This window comes from Astyanax mexicanus, chromosome 1 (assembly GCF_023375975.1).
Source record: "Astyanax mexicanus isolate ESR-SI-001 chromosome 1, AstMex3_surface, whole genome shotgun sequence".
NCBI classification, from domain to species: Eukaryota; Metazoa; Chordata; class Actinopteri; order Characiformes; family Acestrorhamphidae; genus Astyanax; species Astyanax mexicanus.
The window spans coordinates 114,950,536-114,974,764 of record NC_064408.1 but is presented as its reverse complement, the minus strand read 5'-3'; the positions used below and the strand labels follow the sequence as shown (position 1 = coordinate 114,974,764).

Here is a 24,229-nt window from a genome sequence, read left to right as displayed (position 1 = left end):
TTAATTCAATTTATTTTATTGCTCTATTTTATTGCTTTACATTTTAGCCTGTCCACTTCACTTATTCTAAATGGTTTTATTTCTTTATTAAAAATCTTATATTGCTTGCTTATTTTTTCTAATGTTACTATAATTAAATAGTTATTGTTTTGTTCATAAAGTTCCTTATTTTACCTTAAACCAATTAAATACTTGGTTTTAATGTTAGATTCATTTTTTTTGTCCTATTAAGTTGTGAATGTTCCGTCGCACTGAAAATGATCAGGGTGCTATTGGGGAGCAGCTGCTCCAGTCTTACCCTACAGCAATTTTTTGGGGTGAGCTTTTAGCAGCACTATCTGGGGAAATTTATCTTAAAGGTGGCAGTTTTTGCCACATTAGTGGCAAGATGGCTTATATTACTTAAATAGAAAGAGAAAAGCCCTCCTACTTCAAAAAATTGTCTGAATTACATGCAGTTTTTGGTTTTAGGAAGAAATTTACACACTTTGGCTGGCAGTAAATTTCATAAAATTTGGCAACCTATATATGACCTATATAGACAATACAGACTCTACAAACTAGCCAGTTCAGAAACTATTTTAATGTCTAGTACTATGCAGTAATTTATCTTTATTTATTTATTTATTTATGCTCTTTTTACCTTTTGTCTTTTAGGAAGGAATGTGCTTTTATAATCTTGGTTATATATATATATATATATATAGGTTTTATATATTACCTGTTTATTACCTGTTATTACCTGTTAAGTGAAGATACAAGATGAAGAATAATGCAATACGGCAAATGGGCTTAAGGCTGGAGATTGCTTGTTTTTTCTTTTATTCTCTACTTTACTTTTTTTTCTTATGCGTTTTGTTAAGGCCTTTTTTATACAATGAAAATACCAAAAAAAACAACAAAAAAAAGTTTTGCCCTGATTTTTTTTTTATTATTCCCATGTGTTAATTTGTAATATAACAAAATAAACATTACAATAACTTTACAATAAGTGTACATTTACTAACAGTACTTACCACAATATTAATAATGATTAATTGACACTAATTAAGACATTACTAATAATACATATTTGTTATTACTGTCCTTAATATTGTTATTTGTGACTATTATTGTAAGGTGCTACTAAAACAATAAATGAGCAGCTTAACTACTTATAGAATAAAGTCACCTTAACCCCACTATAAATATATAAACATAAATATATATTCCACAGGATGCTGATATAAATACTACTTTGTATAAAAACAAGTAACAGATGTGTTTGCAGTAGTCGAGTGTTTGATACTGTAAAAAGACAGCAGTGGTCGGACTGGATGAGCCGGTCTCTTACCATGCGGAACTGGGCCTTCGCCTGCTGAACCAGGTTCTCCTGCTCCGATTGGCTGATGCTGGTGAAAATGCCCGCCTCCGGGTTGAAGTGCAACACGTTGCCTTGGAGATTGGTGAGGAAGTGGCCAAAGCTGCGAATGCAGCACAAGCGCACCACACACTGGTACCATGCAGACAGAGAACAGAGGAGAGAAAGAGAGAGAGAGATCAGAGAGAAAAAGTGCAGTTATATCAGAACACATCATATTTCTGTCCATTATAGCAGTCGGTATGTCTTTATAGTGCCAGACCAAACACATGATAAAGCTAAGCTAGTTTATTGTATATTTTGCCAAAAATAACAGTAATAAATGATATTTTCATTTAATGCCACTGATTTAATGATTTTAGTAGAATAGCATAATTGTACTTTCTACACTTTTAAAGAGCAATCGTCTTTTACCATTCTTTCAAACATTTATACTAAGACTTAGGAATTAATCAAACAGAATAAAAACACTGATTTTCTGTAAATTAAGAATATTGACATTCAAGTTTAAAATCATGTTTAAATTTCTATAATTTGTAATTTTTATTTTATAATATAACTGGTAATATTCAGCTATAAGCTGCTAGTCATAATATTAAGCCCATACAACAAATAACCATATATCAACCCTTTGAACACAGACCAAAAATATATATATATATATAATAAAATAAATAAATAAATGAAAATTTGCTTTATTTAGACTCATATGTCTTTATTTATATAGGAGCTTAAAACAATATCAAATTGTTTAATAGTCATTCACTAAAAGGGCTATTTATTATGTTATGTTCAATTACTGAACAATAAATCAATTCCTTGAATAATTGTGACAAGCCTAATAAAAGCACTCATTTAATGGGAAAGAATTATGTGGAATTTACTAAGAATCTCAATTTAATCAAATTAGACTATGTTTACTTTATTTAAGCGTGAAATGATATGCATAATAAAAAACACAAATAATGCACTGAAAATAATGCATTTTTTTATTAGACTAAAAACAATCAGATTTTAAATGTAAAGCAGATGAATCTCAATGCAAATATAAACTTCCATACCATTGCAGTCTTTGAAAAAGCAACTTTACAGGAGAAGAAAAATCCCTTCTTTACTGTTAGTGGTAGGGATGTCCCCGGTGCGATCACATGATCGAAACTTGGGTCTGTGACATATTTTTCAAAGGATTGGAATCGGGTGGAAAAGATCCACTACACATTTACGGAAAGCCAAGAATGAACACAGAAATAAACAGTAGGCAAGTGTTAGTCTAAAGCTGGTGCAAATTCAATGTGAACGATTAGCGACGAGGCTTCTGTAAGTGGCGTATCGTTCAGGCAAGTAAGGGGGATGGAAAAATAGCCGGGTTTGAGATGGAGGTTGAACTTTCCCACAGAACCGCTCTGGACAGTAGAACTCTCTAACCCTATATCTGCATTTGTGTGTGTGCATCACCTTTAATTAGTTCCCCCTGTTAAGTCAGTACATAGGAATAAATATCAGAGTTGCAATATTGAGCCACTTGGCCATTATTTTAACAGATTCACATGAAAAATGCATCACATCACATTTTAAACTATAACATTTTTTTTTTTACTTATTTTAAACTATAATTTTGTAAAATGCAAGTAACAGTAACAGTATATTTTAAACTGAGTTGCCTAAGTGTACTCAGAGCTGTGACAACTCAGGCTGTCTGATATTTGATTTTATAGAGTTTTTTAGTTTGCTTATTTGAGAAAAGATGCATATTTAAAGGGAAAATCATTTATGTGGATATTTAGTACGTGTTCAATTTGCGATAAAAATAAGTTTTAATACCACTGCTTCAATAATATACACACAGTAGAATAAAAACATGTTTTTTGATAATTAATATGATTTTTTTTTTAAACAAAATTAGGCAGGTGCATAACTTTGTGCACCCCAACAGACAAATACATCAATATTTATTAGATCCTCCTTTCGCAGAAATAACGGTCTCTAAACTCTTCATATAGCTTCCAATGAGAGTCTGGCTTCTGATTGAAGGTATTTTGGACCATTCTTCTTTACAAAGCATCTCCAGTTCAGTCAGGTTTGATGGTTTCTGACCATGAACAGCTGCTTTAAATCACACCACAGATTTATAATAATATTCAGGTCTGGAGACTGAGATGATCATTCCAGAACGTTGTACTTGTTCCTCTGCATGAATGCTTTAGTAGATTTGTACACTGTGTTCTTCTGCTTCATTATATATTTTACTGAAATTGCTGATCCGAACAAACAATGATTTATAAAGGAAAATCATAAAGATGATTAGGGGTGCCCAAACTTATTTACACTACTGTAAGAGTTACAGCAACAATATTCTCCTCATTAGTGTATTTATACTAGCTATACTACAGTGCACCTTTTATAAATGTGTAAATGTGTTTGTGAACCTGCTTAAATTTCTTGCACTGTGTTTAAAGCTCATCCGCAAATAGAACACAAACCCTGAATAAGCCGGTAATGGCTGTAAGCCAATCCAGCTCTCTGTGAGGGTCCTACCTCCTGCAGAGAGCTGAGGTTGGGTCTGTGGCTGGTAAAGTCCAGGCGGCGGTGTGCCAGGTTGAGTGCGGGGAGGTGGCGCAGCGCCTGGTCTTCTGGCAGCAGCACCGTCTGCACCAGGTCCGGCTGCTCACACCCCGACACAAGTTCCCTCACCTCCTTCAGCCCCAGCTCTGGACATCGAAGGAGGAAAACAAACACGCCAATTATTAAACTTACAAGAGACCACATATTTAGCTTGTTTTGAAAGAACATATGGCAGTTCGATAAAATATATTAATACCATACCATTTAATTTATTTTTAATATAAAGTTACAAGGCATATCTATGTCCAATACAATGAGGTGCACAAGTGGGTCATAAATATAAATAACTATATGTTTAAGAATATGTAAAGAAGTATATTTGGCTGTTTATACTCTTACTTTATTCTTACATTCTTATTGTAAACTTACTAAAACAATTTTTTTTATTTGTTGCCTTTGAGCAACATTATATTGATCACTTTTTAGGCTCATTATGATAAAGTGGTAGTGGTGATTCAAATTATCAGCTTGTTATCAAAAAAAAAAAAAAAAAAAAAAACGTTACAAAAGAAAAAAATATATATAATTAGTGAAGTGTATTAGCGGTGGGCGAGATGTTCCTAAAATAATATATTTATAACGATATTTCATGGTATTTTTTAGGATAGCGATACTGTTGTCAACATGACAAAACACTGAATTAAAAAATATTTATATTTCAAGAATACACTACTGCAACTAAACAAAAAATAATAATTTGACTATTGTATAAAATATGATATGGCATACCCCTAACTGAGATAAAGAATTTTATTAGATTTGTAACAGAAATCAAAGAACCAGAATGTCATGATATTAATAAAGCACTCCAAATATCTCCATATATCCAGTATTCAAGTAAAATGAACGACACTGGACAGATATAATCTGTCTCTAGTAGATATATAATAGGAAATGAAGAGTATAAATTGTTCTTTCACAAAAACAGCAAAAAAGTATTACCCTGATGTTATAATTAGGGGTGGCTGATATTTCAGGGTATTATTGTTCACGATATTCAAAAATGTTGGTGATATTATTGCATACAATATGATATGGCACATGATATGATTTATTTTATCTGCCCAAAAATATAATTTATGCCATAGAGGGTTAATAAAATCTGTATTTTCCTAAAAAAAAAAAAAAAAAAAAAAAAAAAAAAAAAAAAAAAAAAATATATATATATATATATATATATATATATATATATATATATATATATATATATATATATATATATATATATATATATATATATATATATAATTATATTATAATTATTATTATTATTATACACTGTATTGTGCAAAATGTCCATGCTTAACAAAACAATGTATTTAAATAAATGCTCTCCTCATAGAGTCTAGTACTATTTATAGTTCTCATTATATCAACACCTGCTTTGGTAAGTCAGAGCTTAATGATGGTAAAATTAGGTGAGCTGATGATGGACTAGGGGCATTCAGAGAAATTTATATTTATATGGCTTTATATTTATCTCCATCTGCTGTAATGTGATCTAAAGATTTTACAACAATTACTTTTTTTGCTGCTGCTGATAAAAATAATTTTAAGTAGTCTGATTAGGTGCCCAAAACTATAGAGTACTGGACATGTTTGATACTAAGCAAAATATATTAAAAATACAGATTTCCTCTTTTTAAGTAAAGGATTTAGTTGACTCATTTGGAAGTTTAAAAATAATATGTAGACAGAGAAAACGAGTTTCTAACCAACCTGCTTCTAACATCTTGCTCCCATCAGGCAGAAGATTGAGCAGCACAGAAAGGCGGTTCCACAAGCTCTGAGAACTCTGAGGAAAGAGAGGATACAGAAAGCCTGAATAACCTGTACAGCCACAACAAAGAACAAAAAAAACCCCATAGAAATCCACAGCTGAAATTAAAATTAATATTTTTTTTATCTGAGATTCAAAATTAAATAGACAAACAATTAAAACTTCATGTATTTAACAATCTGTCTATATATTTGACATTTCTTAATATGTTTTACCCAACAGTCACAAGTTGTAGAGTGTGCATTTGGCTAATCAATTGAGTTAAATAAAATGATTAAAGAAAATAGATCAATTTTGAAGTTTGAAGGTTTAACAGGTTTAAAAATGTTCATCATGTAATTTGTGGCTGTTTTTTCCATTTCTTCAACATTCATTCATTTAAACACTGACAGGACAAGCCTTTTTGATAGGCCATTTACTAAACAAGGCATGACAAATATGGGTGTAACAGTACACAAAAGACTGAACTGTCTGGTTAAAACCACAGGTTGTATCTCATTGGTTACAACAAGTATGGTATAAAAGGGAGGCAAAAACAAGACCAATCCATATTTCTGTTCCTCTCATGCAATATAACTCCTCCTTGGGTAATTAATGTAGTGTGTATTTTGTTCGTTGAGCAGTAAAGTAAAAGCATTAGTATGTTCAATGTGTTTTCACACTCAAAAGGGGTGGAGGTGGTGGACAAACCAGAAACAATACACTTACCATAGCAATACTCCTTAACCTACACAGTTCCATTAATGTCATGCAAATTTAACATCTTACAGTTTAACAGTTTCAGACCTGATTTTTTTTTTATAAAAAACTACCATCATAATATAAAATCTATATAAAAATAAATCTAATTAACTAAATTAAAACTACTTTTACTCCTAAACATAATAAAAAAAGTGTTCTAAATCACAAAGTTACTGATGTTTTTTTTTTCTTTTCATTTTTCCAATGCAGTGGACAGGGCTAAGCTTCTGTTTCATTGCCTGGTTTATTATCTATTCTGATGGACAACAGGTCTTAATTAGTTTTCTAAAAAAAGAAAAAAAGAAATTAAAAAAGAAACTTCATGATGTCCATTGTAATTGACGCAGGGTCTGAAAAGGTCAAGGTTTCCAGGCAAAAACAGTGACCCCTTTATACAATTTAGAATTTAACTTTTTAGGGGTATAATGTTATTATCACAATTTTCACCCCAATATTTGCTATGCTAATTAACCTACCCACTCCTTAGGACTCCCCCCATCACTAGTAACGCCCCAACAACAGGAGGGTGAAGATTAGCACATGCCTCCTCTGATACATGTGAAGTCAGACTCCGCCTCTTTTCAAACTGCTGCTGATGCAGCATTACTAAGAAGCCTTACAACGCATTTGGAGGAAAGCGCAGTGACCCGGCTCAGATAAATCAGCTCACAGACGCCTGTGCTGACTGACATCACCTTGGAAGTAATGAAGGGAAAGAGCATGGCCAACTATGCTCTCTCTCAGGCTCTGGCTGCTGATGGCAAGCAGCATAATAGGGACTCAAATCGTCGATCCTTGAATCATAGTGGCAGCGTCTTGGCTCACCGAAACACTCAGAGCCCCCTAAAAAGTGTATTCTATCTATAATAGAGTACAATAAAGCCTATAATTACATAAAAATAATGTTCTAATGCTTCATGCAGCGCTCTTATACCTGTGCACACATAAGGATGATGTCGGTATTTGTCCTCAGCCAGTCCACGAAGACCTTCACAACCTGAATGAGACCCTGATTGGTCAGAATCTCAAGTCTCTCAGAAAGGGTTTTCTCACTGTGTAATGACTGGTTGCTGTGCTCACTGTCCTCGGTCTCGGATTCAACATCTAAGAAAAAAAAGGAAAATACAAAATAAATGATAATACAGAGCTAAAAAAAATAAAAATAAAATGTAAAATACAAATAATATTAATATAATAAAAAGAAATGTACCATTGTCATTGGTTCCATTTGCGATTTCTGGGGTAGCGTTGCCAGATGAGTTTCCAGGAGGGGGCGTGGCTTCTAGTGAAGGGGCCGGGGAGTCTGAGTCCGGGGCGGGGTTGGGGGTATTAGGGGGCCTCAGGAGGACATTGCTGAAGGTGGGGGCGAGGCGAAAGCAGCGCTTAGATTGGAAAAGCTGGGAGGACATGGCCTGCAGGTTACTGCTGATAATGGGATCGTTGGACAGCAGTGGACCGTTGGTGGCTGGTGGGGTGGAGCTGTCCTCGCGGGAGGGCTGCTGCCGCTGAGGCTGCTGCTGTTCCTCCTCATCCTCTTGCTGCTGCTGCTCCTGTGCCGGGTTTTCTGCGTCCTCAATTTCCTCCAGGTCTGAGCGCGACTCCTGGCTGTTCATGTCCGAGTCCGTCTCTACGTCGAAGGCCGTGCCTCCCTCCTCTTCTTCCTCAGAGCCACTCTCCCAGGCCCCTCTCCCCTCTCTGCTCCGCACCTCCTTCGCCAAAGAGTTCGCCGGGGGCCTGCAGTCCCCCAGGCCGTCCGTGGCCCCTCCGCTCTCTTCCTCCTCCTCTTCATCACTCTCAAAGCCCTCACTCAGGTCACTTTCATCCTCATCGCGGGCGCAGCGGCGGCGCCGGAGCATGGACAAACGCGAGTATTTCCTCTTCTGTCTCTGCTTGTCTTCCGCGCTCTTCTTTACTTTTTTAGCTGCTGCGCCTGTTCTCTTGCTTTTCGAGTTTCCGTCTTCCTCGTCCTCATCGTCTTCCTCTTCCAGAGAACCGTTCTGGAGGGTTCTCTCCTCTGAAGGAAGCTTTCCAGCCTGTTCCTTGACATCAGCATCATCTATAAGAGAAGCAGAGGATGAAAGTTTGACTCAAACTCGAACTTCAAACATAAGAACAATAAAATTTCACTGATCTGAAGCTCTATTACGGCACCCTATCTTAGCTGATGAGATATGCCTGGGCAGGTAATTTAGTGATAAAGGATTTTAATTAAACATTTTCTCAGATTATTCACAATAACAATATTCTGGGATTAACTGCGATTAATTGGACTTGTTTTTCTGAATATAGTGGATATTTAAATGTAAATAAAGGAATAAATGTAAGAAATTAAAATAATTTATGCAAATATAAATAAATTAAAAACTGTGAGCAGTTTTTATGGTACTGTGAGCAGTGAAAGCAGCACAATACTGCATGTGTAAACAGCATGGAGCAGCAGAGGCTGAGTGTTTGTTCACAGAAGTATATATTATAACTAATAGATCAGATTAAACTGTGCATTATCAGCAGTTTATCTTATTAAATTCAAAAGAAGTACATTTGATAGCTGTGTCGAATTGAGACCAGATTACATTACAAAAAAGTGTTTTGGGCAGGGGTGGGGCAGATTACGAGGGAGGTTGGGGTTAAACTTGGTGCCGTAATTAACAGAGTAACAAAAAAATACTGATTAGGTTAAAAAAAAAATCTGATTAAAGTTTCCAAATTAATCATGTGTGCTCTAATTTTAATTATGTCCTGAAGTCTAATAACTACTTATAATTTGTTACTGCCTATTTAAAATCCACTTCACATCAGTATAACAAAACAGAACTGGCTGCTGTGCAGAATATTCACATCAAATCAATCTGTAAAATCTGTGACAATTTGGAAAACCACAGACACTAAACGATCCCATACAAAACATGTAGTTTAATTCCTCACATTGTCACATACAGCTTATGTAACTAACATTCTGTTAAGACATTTCCCACTGTGTGTGTTTTTATACTGCCTGAGAGCTCACACCAGAGTAAAATGCAGTGTGTGTCGTTCACTACAATAAAGGGTTATAAATATAATTGTAGTAAAATGTTAATTTAATAGTGATAATGATTTATAGTCAGATTACCCAGCACTAAAATGGACTTACGTGATGTTAAAGTGACTTCATAAGACTGACCATAATTTAAATAGTTTTGACCAGAGTAGTATTTGGTAACCCTTTTGGCTTTCTCGCTTATATTTAACTTTCTTTGTCCTGTAGTTTTTACAACAACCTAGTTAAACAAGTGTTGCTCTGATTGAAAGAAGGTATCTGATATTAGTAAACAGCTGTCCTATTTGTGTGTTGCCTTTCTTTCAACGATACTGAAAATAGGTTTCAACTAATACATTTCCCTTCATAAAAACTTCATAAATTCAGATTCAGTTTATCAAGTTTTTTTTGTTGTTATTTAAAAGTTTATTTTGTTTTATCCTGACATTTTTATGTACGGCAAACAAAAACAATTTATAGGCTAAAGCTTATTTTTCAGATTATTTTTGTCCACACCTAAAGTTAGTGAGTAAACACCAAATGTTGAAAGCCAGAAAATAAAGAAATTGCAAAGAAAACCAACAGCGAAGCTTCATTCAATTGCTTTCCTGTTTTCTTACCAATGTTGTCAGTGCGTAACGGTGGGACCTCGCTCTCCCCGTCCTCCAGTTCAGCTTGAAGCCGGATATTGACATGGTTCACAAGATGGGAGAAAAGTGCTAGAGTGAAGGCAATGGAGGCACTGTACTGCTTAGAACCTGAAATGAAAAGAACACTTTATTAACAAAAAGAGTGCCTGAACTGCAAAAGAGTGAAATTGCGGTGTGCACTAGCACATGACCGCGCTCGCAATTCAGCGTTTCTTGGAACAGCATGAGTGGTGTAATGAAGGTCAATCAAACATTCTAACTACCAACCATCAGTACATTCAATCTGAACCTGTACGGCAACTATTATCATTCTATATATATATATATATATACACATACACACACACACACACATATACATATATACATACATACATACATACATACATACACACTCGCAAATCTAAAAGAAGCATACTCACAACCGCATCAAGAGCACAATAATCACAGCCAGGTTTTCATTCTTACAAACATCCACTCACCTCCTCTCTTTAGACTGTGCACCACCATAAGGCAGATGACGACCATCTTAAAGACCAGGCTGTCGGGCAGCACAGAGCAGGCCTGGTCGTGGTCGTCTTCTTCCTCGCTCACAGACTGGCTGCCATGGCTCGGTGTGGGCTGGTAGAACAGCACCAGGTTAAAGTCCTCCAGGACTGACTGGCATAATGAGGTAAGCTCCGTTTCCATTAAACTGCAACCAGCAAAGAGAAGACGACACAGTTACAGCCACTGCAGAGCCTCATACTTATGAAATTACCCCAAAAAAATAATAAAGAAATAAATATGAAGGCTGTCCATGTTAAAGCATTTACACATGTGATTAATTTGGAATCAGTAATGTTTTTTTATTTATTCATTTTTATTTATTTACGCAATTAATTATGCCACAAACTTTGACCCCAACTTCCACTGTAATCTGCCCTGCATTTACCAAATGGTAGATTTTTATTCTGGAGTGGTTATCTTGTGGTAAGTATGTAATCTTATCTGGATCGGACCCAGCTATCAAATATACTCTTTTTAAGTGCTGATAAGGCACAGTTTAATCTGTTATATCAGCCAATCAATACACTGCTATGAACTAACAGTCTCTGCTGCTCCAGGCTGTTTAGACACTGAGCGCAGTATGTGCAGTGTTCACTGCTCGCAGCCGCGCGACTCTGTGCTGCACTGCCCATTAAAAACACTGTGTTTAAAAGCACAGTGGCACATTTTTCAGCATTCTGTGTTAAAGTAGCTTCACACTGCACAGATATGAATATGCGCTGGAAAACAGAATGTTCTCACTATATTTACTTTCTTGCTCCCGCTCCAGACAGCTCTGCATAGTTTAGTTTCCTCTATCCAATTTATGATGCATTCTTTATTCCAGCGTCCCACACTGGCTTTATCTCCTCTCAAACATACAAGTATATACTTGTATTCTAATTGACACCACTAATATCAATATAAAGTGCATTTTACATTTCTTACATTTATTAATTTACATTTAAAAAACTACTATTGCATCCTAAATACAAGTCCGATTAATCGCAGTTCATCACAGAATTTTGTTGTGATTAGTCAGATTAAAATTTCGAATCAGAATAAATAAATGCCTGGGCATTAGGTTTGGTCCAATAGAACCATGTTTATCAGCTCCAGAGGGTCCTATTCTATTTTTAATACTTTTGACAGGGACTATACAAGTTGTGAATGTGTATTTGCACATCTGTTTCAGCAATGAGTTCAACATAAAGTTGCTGAATACTCATTATTCATATAGTTTGGACATACCTTGTATTTCAGCAACAGGTCATCATTTAGTGTCAGTTCAGTCAATTTTAGATCAGTGGTTCTCAAACATTGTAAGCAATGTACCTTACACACTTTGCAATCTGCCAATTATTTATAACCGATTACTGTTTCTTGCAAATGCAGTATACCTAATGAGACATGTTGTAACGCTTGAGACAGAGGCAAATAGCAGGACTGAGAGAATAGGGAGTAGTGCACTACAGAGTCTACATGGAACCCCCTTAAACCCTAGGCTATTTATTTTGCCATTACTACTAATACAGAAGCTATTTGAATGGTGAAGTTCCACAGGGTTCAATTGTAGGGCCTATTTAACTGTAACGAACTAAAGTGTAAGCTTATGTACAGGGTCTACCGGTTTAATTACTAAACACAAACAAACTTTATCTGGAGTACCACCCTGAAATGCTTTATGAACCATCAGTGTTACATGCAACACAGATTGAGAAGCACTGTTCTAGATAATACAAATAAATAAGAAATGCAAAATAAAACAAAACGCTTACCTGTTCTTGGGCTGCAGCAAACTCTGTAGGTACATGAAACTTACAAGGAGTCGTTTGATATCTTTTGATCTAAAATTTAAATAACAAATTAAGCATTAAAATCAGCATCATTTTGTCATATTAAGAAAAATAACCACAAATTATGCAAAAATCTTCAGTGAACAATATTTTAATAACTCTGACCTTTCCAGAAGTTTAGATGATTAAATATTAAAGCATGATATGAATACAGCAGTGTTTTAATAGCTGCTTATTGATGCATTTTAAATTTCACAATTTCACACAGACATTTTTAAAGCTGGTGTGAATGTGTGTTGGCTTGCATAAGAAGCAAGTACAAGTGTGTTTCATGCAGTGCTGCACAGCAGGTTCTAAAAGGGACTGATTTTATATCTTTCTTGTTCAAAAAGTGTGAAAGCTAGCTAACCTCTGGCGTGATGGCGAGAGCTTCTTCATCTCTTGCTTCTTCACCTGGTGGTACATCTTGGCTGCCTTGTCAAACAGGCGCTTTAGATTTCCATACGCTCCCTCAAAGGGAGTCTCTGACTGAATGCTGTTGGGCAGGAAAAGCAGGTTATTCAGTCACACTTTCTCCGAGATCATATCCTGCTTTTGTTTTCAGAAATACCGTATAGAATCTCTCAACCAACAAACCTAAATGCCATAAATATTCTATAGGTCGACTTCCAATAGAGTGTGGTGTAAAACAGAGAATTTATTATTCTACAAGCTCTTTTGAATCCATGTGCTGAAGGTTTATAGTGTGGTTACATTGCCCTCCAGAGGCTGAGTGAAATACTGCATTGTCAGAGCAAATAATCCCAAATAAAACCCAATCGTTGACTTACCAGCGAAGGTAGTAGTAAGTGGCTTCAACATTATAAAATTTGCTTCCAGCTAGCGTACCCAACTGATTAAAAGGCATCCCTGTCAAGCACAGAAAAAAAAAACAAAAAAAAGGTTAAATATAATAAACACAGTAGTAAAATTTCCCCACACTTTGCTGTTTGAATGTTAATATTTCTAAGTAGTAAAAATGAGCAGTGCTCGATTATTAAATTTTTAAACAAGCATATATCATTTTAAAAGTGCTGTGTTTTACACACACTTAGACTCTGATGAGTTACTTATACTTAAAAACTTTAAAACAACTCACTGCTCTGCATAAATGAAGTTTTCTTAAACAAATTAAACAATTAATCTGAATGTATTAGCAATACTAAACACTGTGTGATGGAACTAGTTAAGTACATTAGGGTAGAATAATTAAATTCTTCCTAATCGAACGTATATCTGTATACCCAATCAAAAGGTAGCCTAGGGGAAAGACTACACACTAACAGCGGGGTGTGTGCGTGAGTGCATGTCCAGTACGCAAACAGACATTGCCAGGAACCAAAAGGAAAAATGTGCTGTATTGCATACACATACTCACTGCACATTACATACAAATCTCAGTGGACTTACTGAGAAATATCAATATGACATTATATGAGTAAATACATAATTGTTTGCAAATGCCAATGCATGGGCCAGTTATCATCAACTGAACATCGACTAAACAATTTCTGTATTAATTTTTGTGATATCCTGTTTTACAGACTTCATGTATGTGGGTACAAACAACATGTGTGATTATAGTTTAAATATTTATTGTAGATAAAATACCATCAGCTGTACTAAGTAGTTTAAAAAAAAATATATATATATATATATTTTTTTTTTTATTATTATTTATTTATTTATTTATTTATTTCCACATTCCTCTGCTCATCAATTCCCTTAACCTGAGATCAAATATTAAGATGCTCATCACTTTACACTTTCGTAAAAAAAAAAGTATTTTAAATGTTTGCGGTATACATAGTTTGACTCCTAAATGTTATACTACTCTAAATCTCCAACTATCAACATTTATTAAACCTTTATATTTTTATCTTATGTTTCGTATCTTGTTCTTTATGTGACCAGACAGTGATTAAAGCATTTCAGTTATGCACAGTTATACATGACTGGTATCAACCACCATTCCTACACAGCAGTGAAAAAAATTAAAAATAAAAACATCACTCACCGACGTGAGGCGAGACGGACAGGGCCTGGTGGTAAAAACGCTCAGCCAGCTGCTCCGCCTCCACGCCTGCCAGTTCATTCTGGTACCGAGCTGCACACAAGATTCACACAGATCCTTTCACTTTCAGTTCCGAGAGTCTGCATGACTGACATTGCTATGTAAGCAAATTATGTCAGGGTTTACATGGAAACACTTCAACTACATTTCCCACAGCAGGTGAAAGTGACTGAAATACGATCTTTTTTTTGTCATAAGTGACACATATTTTATCTGTGTGGCATTACAAATGGGAAAAAAAAACACAATGAACCTGACATTCATTTAGAAAATAACCACTTATATTTAATATGTGAATTAAATACTGAAATCTGTTAAATATGTGATATGCAACATTGCAAGTCTGAATAGCCAGATAAGAAATCATATGACTTTTACTGAGTTTTTTTTTTGTTTGTTTTGTTTTTTTACTGAAGTTTTTCAATGGCGGAATTGTGATGGTGAGTTTACAAACCTGAAATATTTAGACTGATGTGTCTGTTCATACAAAATGACTGAAAGTGGCTATAGGAAGGTGAGGTTGCAATGTTAAAAAAAAAAAAAACCCAGAAGATTAAAAAAAAAAAAAAAAAAAGTTTACGGAAATCAAGAACAGAAACCAAAGAAGGACTTTTTCACCAAGTCAGCTTGGTGATAAGCGGGAGCTAGTGTAAATTTTGACTGCCCCTTAAGTTGAAACTTAATGTGAATCAATGTTCTGAAAGTGGACTGTTCATAGAAATGTCAGATACAGGTCACTTTAAAATTATAGTATGAACTACGAATAAACAATTAATCGTTTTTTAATTGAAATTTACGTGATTTTCAATCACAGGAGCTCCGACTTGAATTACCCAATAGCCTGCAAGTTTGTGTGTGAAGACGCAACCTGCTCTTCAGGAGACATGTCAGATGGCATGTGTGCCGTGACATCATTGTGTTTGTAATCCACTGAGTGCTGGGGATTGTAGTCTTTGGGCTCATAGTCGCTCACATGCTCAGCGGAAATGACAGGAGGTGCTGAATTAGCCGCGGCCGGCGTGACAATGTCCTAATATTTATCTTATCATTTAGTTCTCTCCAATAATAATTCAAATCTGTGACACTTTGATAAATGTCTATATTTATTCATTTATTGTGGTCCTTGAAATTAAAAAATAAAACTGTTACGTGGAAAATAGTTTATAATTAAATCAGATAGATATGTTAAACTTTAATACAGGTTTGCAATTTAATGGATTAAAAAATAATCACAATTTAAATCGCAATCACAATATTCTTTGGAAAAATTGCAATTAGATATTTTGCCCAAATCGTGCAGCCCTAGTATTAACTAAAACACCAGATTTAGTGAGAAAATCATATTTAAAGGCTACTTTTACCTGCTGTATTAACATAGCCTCAAGAAGTGCATAAATGTTACCAAAAAAAAAAGACAAAGGTTTTTAAAGGGGCGTTTGTTCCCAATGCCATCAAACGCATTAAGAAATTGCAAAGTTTTACCTGGTTTGTACATGTCTATTATTTATAGCAGTGTTATTATTATTTATGGATATGTTGTTTGTTTTGTTTAATGGATGTTTTTGTTACTGAATTATTCTTTGTATGGTAAAAGCAGACAAAAATTTCCTGCCTTGGTGAGACATTAAAGTTTTATTCTATTCTAGCTAAACATCAGTTGTCAGATATAGGTTACATTTACTAAATTATATTTAAACATCTAAGGACTTACCAAGGTCGCCCAGATATACAAGACATCGATGGCAGGCCATCTGGGCCCATTCCATCTCTTTAGGTGTTGCAGACACAGGCTTCTTACGACCTACAGACACAAATAACACACACAAGGTATTTTAAATTGCTAAGCTCCATTAGCACTTGGAATCACTGTATCAATCAGTAGGGTCTCACCGATAAGAGGGTCAGTCACATGCGTCCAGTCGATGCAGTCCTGCAGCTCCAGCTGGTAGTGGGACTGGATGTAGAGCAGTAGATGCTGGTAGAAACCTACTCCAGCAATCAGGTGAGTCCTGTAGGCACATTCCAGAGCACTGCGGCTGTGGATGTGCTGCAGTGGAAGAGAAGGATAAATAAAACTTAAAAAAATATATACTGTATTGTAGAAACAGTGGAGAAATAAGCAGAGTCTTCAATATGACCACTACTGCTGTTTATAGCTCTCAGACCTGTGTTCTGACCAGAACCTGGTAATATGATACATATTATGAAAAGCTTACTTTTTATCCAATCAGAACAAGGTGAGCTTAAGACCAACAGAGCATAATACTGATATCTAGTGGAAATTAAAACAAATTAATTGAACATGGAACCACCAATCTTAAAATGTTTGCAATCACTACAGCATTACAGAACATAACATCGCAAACCAAGAAATAAAGCTGCACAGCATATTATATCAGCATCACCATTATAATGTGAGTATGCAAATGAGGTACATCACAGGACTATTAATTAGACAAAATGTGCAAGTGCAACAACAAGTGGAAATAGAGGAGCTACTGAGCGTGATATCATGTGAAACTCACTGACCCTCTTTTGTTTTTTTGTCCAGATGCAATAGTTTTATTACTGAGTAGAAATGTAAAATATTTTTCACAGACGCCCCTCTGAGAAACTAATCCCGTCCGAATAGGGCTTTAAAGATGTTTTCTGGGGGCCATCACTGATCGTCTTTCAGCCCAATCAAGTGAGGCTCCAGCTAAGAGTGCAAATCCAACCCACTTAAGGTAGAAGTTAAAAGTTGCCTTTAGTCTTTGCTAGTTTCTGTGGTTAGTGATGTTTGTTAGCTCTGTTACTCACTGTACAAGCTGAAAAGTTGTACTCTGAGGAGCGGTATCCTCGAGTAGGTTGGGTTAAAATCCTTATTGTCTTTGCATTTTGAGGCATGCTAATTCTACAGGTATAAACTGCAGAAATGGCAAAACTCCACCAAACTCTGGACTAAGCAAGCTAAGACTGAGTGAGCAGAGCTGAGCCTGCTGTAGCCCTGACCGACGAGTGAGTGTATCTGTCTGCAGCTGTGCCCTAACTTTGTTCCATTTAGCTGGATGATGTACTACAGCTTCATGTAACTGAGCAACAATAAGCCCTGCAGCACTGCTGTAAACCATACCTCTTGAATCAGATTGGCCAAATAAGAGAAATATCTAATATATTTGAGCCCATTGCATTTTTTGTGGAAAATCAGCCAATCGTTCCATCTCTACTTAATGTAACATGAGTTTTTATGAGAGCACACATTGAAAAAGGTGTGATGACACTGAATAACAGCACCAATGCAATGTGACTTTTTTTCCAGTATCATTTAGCCCTACTAAGAAACCATATAAGCAACTGGCTTGAGCTGCAGTCTGTGAATGAATCACACAGTCCACCCAGTCACTGCTCTTTCACATCCCAAAAACGAGCAGCAATACCTTCTTGTTTGTTTTGATGACCTGGATGACCTCATAGTAGACCTTCCTCCAGAGTAGCTCCTCTGCCTTTCGGCCATAGTCGACGGGGTGCAGGAACATCAGTTTCACACACAGTTCACGCAGTCTGCAGAAAAAGAAAAGCTTCCTCTTTAGTATTCATGCTTACTGATTCACAGCCTGCTTTCAGAAGTTGTTTAGAAAGAAAAAGCAGCATTTACTTGTTCCGCAGGCTGATGTTCTCCGGCTTGAAGACCTCCCTGTAAGATGACTTGCTACCAATGATAACATCCAGCTTGTGTACAGATTCCACCACAGCCCTGATAAAAGAGGCACATTTGAGACAAGCATAAACCAATTTAACAAACCAATTTAATGGCACATAAAAGATAAAGATAAATAAAAAGGTGACACAAAATTAATAACCAAGTGTGCAGTAAAAGGGCCTGAATAATATATTTAATAATGTGCATCTTCATGAGAGTTTATGTAATTACTGATAAACCCAGTATCAGTTGTCTCGAAATGAGACTGATGAATATGTAGTGGCAAAGAAAGGCAGACAATTAAATGGCGATTAAAGAACACTGAATAAATGCTGCATTTTAGTCCTGCTTAATTGGATGTATTGCAGCAAAATATGAATACAAGCCACTAGCAAACATGAAAATAAATAAATATTGTATATAACATTTTTACCATATCGTCCACTACTAGCATATTTTATCTTACATTACAGCAGACCCTAATGCAACTATGTGACCCTAATGAGCTATTGCTTCTGCAATGATGTCTGGATGTCATTGGGAAAGGTGTGAAAAGTATTGACATTTATTACTCAGGTAGGAGTATACATACTAGGGTTTAAAATACCTCTGTAGAAGTTGAAGTAACAATTTATGCTTTTACTCAAGTTAAAGGACTGGTAGCAAAACTACTTAAAGTATAAGTAGGGAGAAATGCCGTTAAGGATAAAAAAATAGCCCTTATTTTCTTTAGCCTATAGTGCATCAAGCATTAATGAAAATGACTAATAGGGTAAAATCAAGATCATTCCAATTCTGATTAATTATTGTAAACATTTACCTGTTGATAATAACAGCTCCAATTTTATAATTTACTCCTCTGGATATGGTCTTACAATGGAGTCCAACACACAAAGGGAATATATTAATATCAATCTATTCATCACGTTTAACACGGTGACAAATTTTAATTTTATTTATTGATTTAAGATTCAAGGACATTGATAGTACATACTTTTTAGCATCTCTTTACTTCAGCGTCTCAATCCAGTTACCTAACAGTTGTGAACAAGGTCCTGATTTGAAATAGCCAGACTCTGCTTATCCTGGGAGCTTGCATATTCATCGTGCTCATCACAGCTCAATTTAAATGTGTACATATGAGTCAGTCTCTCAGGAACATTGACAATTTATAGCTTGTTCTTACAGAGGTATGGCAAAATATGTCTGACTTGAATTTAAGATATATTTGTGGGGACTGTTTAATGAACTTTTGATACTTTTGTGCAAATGGAGACATACAGTTTTCTAATACCTGTAGAGTTGTTTTATTAATAGAATAAGACTATCTGAAGCGGATAAACACGAATCTATTGGAATAATGTCTAATGCAAGATGTGGGCAGCACTGAGCTGTGGAACAGTGGAATTGTGTTCTCTGGAATGAAGGTGCTCCAACTAGCACTTTTGGAATGAGGGACTTTCGGACATTAATTGCCCAACAAGAATCTAGTAGTAAACTCTACTAGTACGCTCTAGTAAACTGCTGGACTTAAAGATGATCATCTAATATCCTAACCTCATTAATGGTCCTGTTACTGAATGCTACCAAATCTTCACAGCTATGTGCCAATTTCTAATAGAAAACCTCCCATGGATAGTAGAAAGTCAACATTTGGTTATGCCTAGCACAAGTAAAAGCAGATGCCAGGTAGTCTCCACTCTGTTCTCAGTTATATTCTATGCCTAAAGGAAATGGCAGCTAGTATTAAAAACACACATTTGGAAGAATTGTTTCTATTTGTCAGACTAAGAAGTGTGTAACCTGTTATTCGAGGCACTGCATCATTAGTTTCTGATAATCTGAGCTCACAGCAGCAACTGATGTCAGTTTTTTTCCTTAGTAATACTTTTTCATTTTTTAATGACACTCAGGAAGGGCCTCAAGTTCATGTGATAAAATGGATGGAATAATGGGAGTAAAACAATGAATGTAAAAATATAGATATTTCTACTTCTTTAAAAGCCCCACATTTACAGGAGCCACTTATATTTAGGAGAAAATGTTTGTAGGACAAAACTTTTTTGTTTACCACAAAGAGTGACTTTGTGGTCAAATACATTTTTGTAACAGACTCTGACTGTCAAACATGATTTTAAGAATTTAAGTATTTTTATTGTCATAACAGTATTGTTCCTCACATTTTCCCAGCTTGGAAAGCTAAATAACCCTATTTTTAAACAGCAAGCAACCTTTTAAGAATATCTGGGCATGATGCTGCAAATACACACTGAAGATAAAGGTAACTTTCTTTCACTATATCTGTCTAAATATCTAAAAAACTGTAGACTGTAGATAAGATGCGCAAAACATGATAACATTCCGTGTGAAACCAAAATACTTAAAACATTGTGCACAGAAAAAAAGCATGGTAAGTTAGTTACAATATGAATTTTGAGCTTTAAATCAAATGTTATACATACTTGTGCTAACTGGTTAATCTTAGCAGTATCTGCACATCAATTCCACAACAAGAATCTATCAGTTAACTACTAGTCAGTAAATCTGATTTTAGAGAATTTAAGCAACGGTTACACAGGCTTATAAATGATAACTGGTTAATTCCAGAAGTACTTGGTCTCTACAATAATGTAAACACACATGCTAACCTGTTAAGTTAGCATTACTGTTTGGAAATAGCAAAAACAGACTATAGCAATGTTTTTATTTGTTTTTAAGGAGTTCGTCAATGAGATAAATCTAAAACAGTCCAGTAAGAAAGCTGCAAATGAGTATTTATACTCATTGAAAAATCTAACTTGGTTAGATTCAGTAAAACTCTCTGGGTGGTAGTTTTTTAAGCAAACAATTCAGACTAAATACCAATTCTGATCACTAGTTATAGATTAGCTAGTTTGTAATTAACTATAGAGGTAGGTAGCTAGTTAAGTAACCTGGGTTAGCTAACCAATACATCATTCTATGTACACTATTTCGACCTTTCACAGCTATTTTCACTGTTCACATTATTTTCCCCAACATAAATCTAGTAGTTGACTATTAGTTATTAAATACATTTTAAGCTTTTAACTAAATGTTAGACAGACTTATAAATGATAACTGGATCATTTCAGAAGCACTTGGCCGTATAGAGAAGGACAGGTGGTATTTTGTTAGCTAACAATTTAGACTAAACACCAATACGGAAACCCTCAGGCTCAAATTCTGCAGTTTAGTGGCTAACCTGTTCACATTAATTGCATCCAATAATATAAAAACATGTCAACCTGTTAGCTAGATTAGCTAAACTTACTGTTTGAATGTTAATATCTAAAACTGAGAGACAATAAGCAAAACACTAACTACAGCAACATTTTACGTGTTTAGAAAGTTTATCAATGAGATAAATCTAAATCAGTTCAGTTAAAAAGCTGCAAACTTGTATTTCGACAGATGTGTGTGGTGAATGACAGTGTTAGTTTAAAAAAAATGTTTTAGCTAACAATTTAGACTAAAGACCAATTCTGATAGCTATTTAACCTGGGTTATATATTTAAAGAAAATCCTAGGAACCAAGAAGCCATATAACGTTAGGTAAACTAGATAGTTTGTAGTTAATTAATGAGATAGCTAGCTAGTTAAGTAAGCTGGGTTATCTAACCTATATAACATTGTGTGTACAATACTTCCACCCTGTACAGCTATTTAGGACACTTTGTAATAAAAAATACTATCAAGGTGACAGCTACCATTAGTAACATTATTCCAACCAACAAGGATGTAGTTGCTAACTACTAGTTAGTAAATGTCATTGAGTCTTTAAATCAACTGTTAGACAGACTTATATATATGATTACTGGTTACAGTACTTGGCCAAATAGAAGGACAGGTGCTGATTTATTAGCTAACAATTTAACCAATTTTAAAACCCTGTACTTAGTTTGACTTACTTCCACCCTGTACAAATATTTAGGAGACTTTTGTAATGAAAGATACTACCAAATCTTTAGTTAGTTACATAACACCATGTTTTTATCTGTCTGTTCACATTAATTCCCTCCAATGCTCTAAAAACACACATGCTAACCTGTTAGTTAGCATTACTGTTTGGAAGAAACAAAATACAGACTATAGCAACGTGTTTAAGCTGGTTTTAGACAGTTTATCAATGAGATAAATCTAAAACAGACCACTTAGAGAGCTGATAATTTATATTTGGATTGATACATAAACATATACATATTTTTTAATTTATGTAAAATACTACACATTAATTCCCCAACAAGGATGTAGTTGCTAACTACTAGTTAGTAAATCTCATTTTTGAGCTTTTAATCAACTGCTAGACAGATAAATCATATCATATTAATGATAACTGGTTCATTTCAGAAGTAATTGGCCAAATAGAAGGACAGGTGCTGATTTATTAGCTAATTATTTAGACTAAACACCAATTCTGAAACCTTTACTTTCACCCTGTACAGATATATTTAGAAGACTTGTGTAATAAAAGGTACTATGAAAACGTGAGTTAGCTAGTTATCTAACACCATGTCTTTATCTGTCTGTTCACATTAATTCCCTCCAATATTCCAAAAAAACACATATGCTAACCTGTTAGTTAGCATTAACATTACAGTTTGAAAGAAGTAAAACACTGATTATAGTAATGTGTTTAACGTTTAAGCATTTTTTAGAGAGTTTATCAATGAGATAAACCTAAAACAGTGAGGTTATGAGGCTGAATATTCAGTATATTGTAGGTAGAGATGTAGTTGTGTGCAGGTACTGTCAGTGTTAGCTGTTGTATCCCCCGGCCTGAAGCCTCTAGCCTGTAGCGGGAGCTCCGTACCTGTACAGCCGCTTGATGTGAAGGACCTTGGCCTCTGGCTCGCTGTCCTGCCCGGGTCCGCTCATACTAGCGGAGAATTACAGCTCCCCGGGTTCCGGCCCGCTTTATCCGCTGTATTCCGCCGCTGGAGCCCCGCCGGCTCCGGTTCTGCCTCGGTTCGCCCCGCCGGCTCCGGTTCTGCCTCGGTTCGCCCGGGTTTCGGTGAGCTTGGTTAGCTAGCTAGCAAGCTAACGTTGCGCTAACGTTAGCTTCCTAGCTAGCGCCCCGCTTCCCCCCGCGCTCTCAGTCCGACTCGCTGTGCTTCCTCGCGCCGCTTACCCTGGGCCTCTGCACCCATCCGCTCCGGGGGGACCGTGAGGAAGGAGCGGCTGAGCCTAAGCGGACTCGCCGTAGGTCAGCTGCGTCTCTCCGGGCTGAGCCTAGCGCTGTTTCCCGATCCAGGACTCGTTCCGTGAGCGGCCATCTTTCCACAGCGACCGCTCCGCTATCGCGAGAGCTCGCGAGAGCGCGCGAGAGAATAGAGTGTGCGTGCGTGCGTGCGTGTGCGTGAGTTTGCTCATTGTGGGGACCCAGTATCAGCAGAATATTGACCTGAATAATGAGGACATGCAGCATAGTGAGGACTAGGGCTGGGCGATATTTCATTTTTTTTTGTAAACAACCCAATTTAACCGTCTATGACAGGAGTCATGACGGTGGGATAGATATTTTCCAAGCCATTACGTGGCAGGCCACAAAAAAATTGTTTTTGGAAAATTAAGCAGGTAAACCCAAAAAGAAAGGAACAAATAAATAAATAAACACACCGCTCCTCACGCGGGGAGAACAATTGCCGACCTATGATCTATAACATGAATTATATTTTTTGGAGAAAAAAAAATCACTATTTTACTAGATTTTATTTCGGAACTTTTTTTTAAGACAACAGAATTATTATTTGGATCACGCACTGCTTTTTCATGATGACCCTTAGAAAACAAAAGTGATTTACATCAAGGGTTCTTAACTGGTCTAAGCCCGGGACCCACATTTTCTCATGGTCTTCAAGCTGAGACCCACTTTTATAGAATAGAAACCAAACAAAATTATTAACAAAATCCCATTTAAACA

General features: G+C 35.8%; 1 protein-coding gene across 1 annotated transcript in view; it reads right to left on the bottom strand.

The window, feature by feature from the left end:
- Positions 1–23,613, bottom strand: part of smg5 (SMG5 nonsense mediated mRNA decay factor) — a 37,133-nt gene extending 13,520 nt beyond the window's left edge. The window contains exons 1-16 of the mRNA XM_022668751.2: positions 23,120–23,613; positions 18,244–18,342; positions 18,026–18,149; positions 16,500–16,656; positions 16,321–16,410; positions 14,553–14,642; positions 13,327–13,405; positions 12,906–13,031; positions 12,479–12,547; positions 10,655–10,866; positions 10,143–10,280; positions 7,714–8,559; positions 7,438–7,607; positions 5,702–5,777; positions 3,896–4,068; positions 1,334–1,492 (exon numbers count right to left, since the gene is read on the bottom strand). Of these exons, the coding sequence (XP_022524472.2) occupies positions 1,334–1,492; positions 3,896–4,068; positions 5,702–5,777; positions 7,438–7,607; positions 7,714–8,559; positions 10,143–10,280; positions 10,655–10,866; positions 12,479–12,547; positions 12,906–13,031; positions 13,327–13,405; positions 14,553–14,642; positions 16,321–16,410; positions 16,500–16,656; positions 18,026–18,149; positions 18,244–18,342; positions 23,120–23,184 (2,673 nt within the window). The 5' untranslated portion in view covers positions 23,185–23,613. The remainder of the gene's footprint in view (positions 1–1,333; positions 1,493–3,895; positions 4,069–5,701; positions 5,778–7,437; positions 7,608–7,713; positions 8,560–10,142; positions 10,281–10,654; positions 10,867–12,478; positions 12,548–12,905; positions 13,032–13,326; positions 13,406–14,552; positions 14,643–16,320; positions 16,411–16,499; positions 16,657–18,025; positions 18,150–18,243; positions 18,343–23,119) is intronic.
- Positions 23,614–24,229: the final 616 nt, after the last annotated feature.